Source organism: Montipora foliosa, chromosome 6, assembly GCF_036669935.1.
Source record: "Montipora foliosa isolate CH-2021 chromosome 6, ASM3666993v2, whole genome shotgun sequence".
Classification (NCBI taxonomy): domain Eukaryota; kingdom Metazoa; phylum Cnidaria; class Anthozoa; order Scleractinia; family Acroporidae; genus Montipora; species Montipora foliosa.
The window spans coordinates 69,369,711-69,372,210 of NC_090874.1; the positions used below are offsets into that span (position 1 = coordinate 69,369,711).

At 36.8% G+C, this 2,500-nt stretch overlaps 1 protein-coding gene across 4 annotated transcripts in view; it reads left to right on the forward strand.

The window, feature by feature from the left end:
• The window catches only part of LOC138008300 (phosphatidylinositol 4-phosphate 5-kinase type-1 alpha-like), a 56,134-nt gene that overhangs the window by 19,394 nt on the left and 34,240 nt on the right, over positions 1-2,500 (forward strand). For all 4 annotated transcript variants that reach the window (XM_068855594.1, XM_068855595.1, XM_068855593.1 and 1 more), the window contains 2 exons: positions 661-735; positions 1,853-1,895. In XM_068855594.1, the coding sequence (XP_068711695.1) occupies positions 661-735; positions 1,853-1,895 (118 nt within the window). The remainder of the gene's footprint in view (positions 1-660; positions 736-1,852; positions 1,896-2,500) is intronic.

Here is a 2,500-nt window from a genome sequence, read left to right on the forward strand (position 1 = left end):
CACAATCTTTTAACTTGTAGTGAACCTAGCAACCACTGATGTAAATATGAAGTAAATGAATGAAACTTACGTCTGGTCTGCAACGCTGCAGGTTGATTAACTGAACAAAGATGGATAGTAGACTGAGAAGACTGACTTGACGTTATCAATAGCAACCACACTGAAAAACTAAGCTACGGCAAGATAGTGTGATTACTTTACGCATGGGACAACCTAAACCATGACTTCCAAATGTCCGAGGAATTTTTGGGCAAAACCAACATGGTTGCATGCACAGATTATCTTAAGACAGGGTTCACTTGGCACTTAATTACTTGCTAACTGGTTTAGCGCTTGCTCACGAAATAATAACTAAAAACATGTGACCTCAACAAGGAGAATGTGTCTCTTCCTCCATGCTTGATGAGATTTTTCAAATTGCATGTCTTTCAATCAAAGTCGTGTGGATTGCAAAATAGCATCATTACTTTATATTAGTTTTCTTCTTTTAATCTTATTCTCACTGACCTAGGGCATTCTAACAAATCCCTCCAACTTAAAACTTGCTTAGTAATTTACCTTTCTCTTAGCTCTGATATGGGATCCCCAAGAGCTGCCTCAAGCATGTAGTTTTTTTTTGGGAAAATGCTCATCACTATTTTCTTTTTTGCCCCTTATCAGTGAAGGAACAAGGGAGACTCCTTCTCATCGTTTTAGTGATTTTAAGTTCAAAACATATTCCCCAGTTGCTTTTAGGTAAGTTTTGAAGTTCATACTACTGGTACAGTGTATTAGTGTTTTAGGATATGCAAGTTCTCAGAGTTTATTGTCTTCATGTTATCTACCGTATTTACCCGTGTATAAGTCGACCCCCCATTTTTGATGGCAAATACAGCAATTTCTTAATTTCTTTGTTAAATGTTCATGGGACACTAATCTTCTATTCTTCGATTTCTGGAAATGTGGATACACAAAAAAATCAGGGCCTCAAGAGCTTAATAGTTTTGTGGTTCCGCATCTGTTGTATATGCGGGCATTTTGTCCTTGAGTTTCGAAAAAGTTCTCAGAAAATTGAACATGTAAACCTCAAACTAACCTGTTTCGTTGTTCAGGATAAAGGGCTTTAGAGGATAAGCACAACATCACATAAGCAGGAGTCAATCTTTGAAAATAACTTGTGAACGATGCGAAAATGTGCAAGGTTTAATTGGTCCTTGACTTATAATTTCTCAAATGACAAACAAAACAAAACAAAACTCATAAACCAAACAATACGAAGTTTGCAAAAGCATTTAAGTCAGCCAGGTTTGAATAAAGAAGAAAAAACATTCATTACCAACCAGCATTTCCAGCAACACAAGTGACAATGCTTGCCCGCAAACATGTGGTATTGCGCCAGGTTACTAAGCCATTGAATGATCGTGTTTTATTTGAAGAAACAGAAATGCCAGAGCTTTCCGCATTTGGAAACGAGAATTTCCAGTGTCTTTTTCATATTTGTACTTGTGAGTATCTTCACCATTTAGAGTTGGACAAATCCTTTTTCATTTCAACTGGAATTGCTTACATTCGTTTTGAAGTCTTTTGTCATTCATTTTGAAGTCTTTTGTCAGCTTTTGTTCGTCCAAGACAACATTATTATGTTAATTTTGAATAAATTTCTTAGCTGGAACTTGGCTCAAAATCTTTGACCCGTGTATAAGTCGAGGGCGATTTTTGGAGCTTCTTTTGAGGCCATAAAAGGTCGACTTATACACGGGTAAATACGGTATTAAGTACCACAGACACAAATACATGTATAGTATTGCTTTGGTTTTCATTTTATTCAACCATATTTACAACTCAGTGATTCTTTATGATCATGTTCTTTCAGATATTTTCGTGATTTATTTGGAATGAATCCAGCTGAATTTATGGTGGGTACACTGGAGCTATAGGAACTAATTCAAATTTTCACTCTTTAAAGGCAGTGAATGTAAAGCCTGTACCCCAAATTCCTTTGAGCCATACATGTATTTCATTATAAAATTATTCTCTTTCCAAGATTTGATGTGGTCAAAAAGTGTGTTGGAGGAAAAGTCATTATTTTGTTTCATGGAAAATCCAACATTGATAATGGGGAGGGGGGTTTAGGTATCTCTAAAGTGATGCTACCTTCCCAACACTTGTCCATGATTGTAGCTTTGTTCATTTTTCCACAGGCATGTACTGTATTTAGGGTTAGGGTTAGGGTTAGGGTTGGGCAAAAGAAAAAGGGGAAGACCCAAAACTACTTGGAGGAAGACAGTGGAAACTGAACTTAGTGAGATGGGTTTGTCATGGGGAGAGGCACAGGCAATTGCGAAAGACAAGACCCGGTGGAAAAGAGACGTTGTTGCGGCCCCTTGCCCCATTGGGGGCAATAAGGACTAATATATGTTGTAGTTCAATTTGCACTTTGGTACAATTTTTTCTGAACTGGTACAATTTTAATTGTACTGGTTTATTTTTATCAACTGTCTAAAAAAGGGATTTTCTTTTT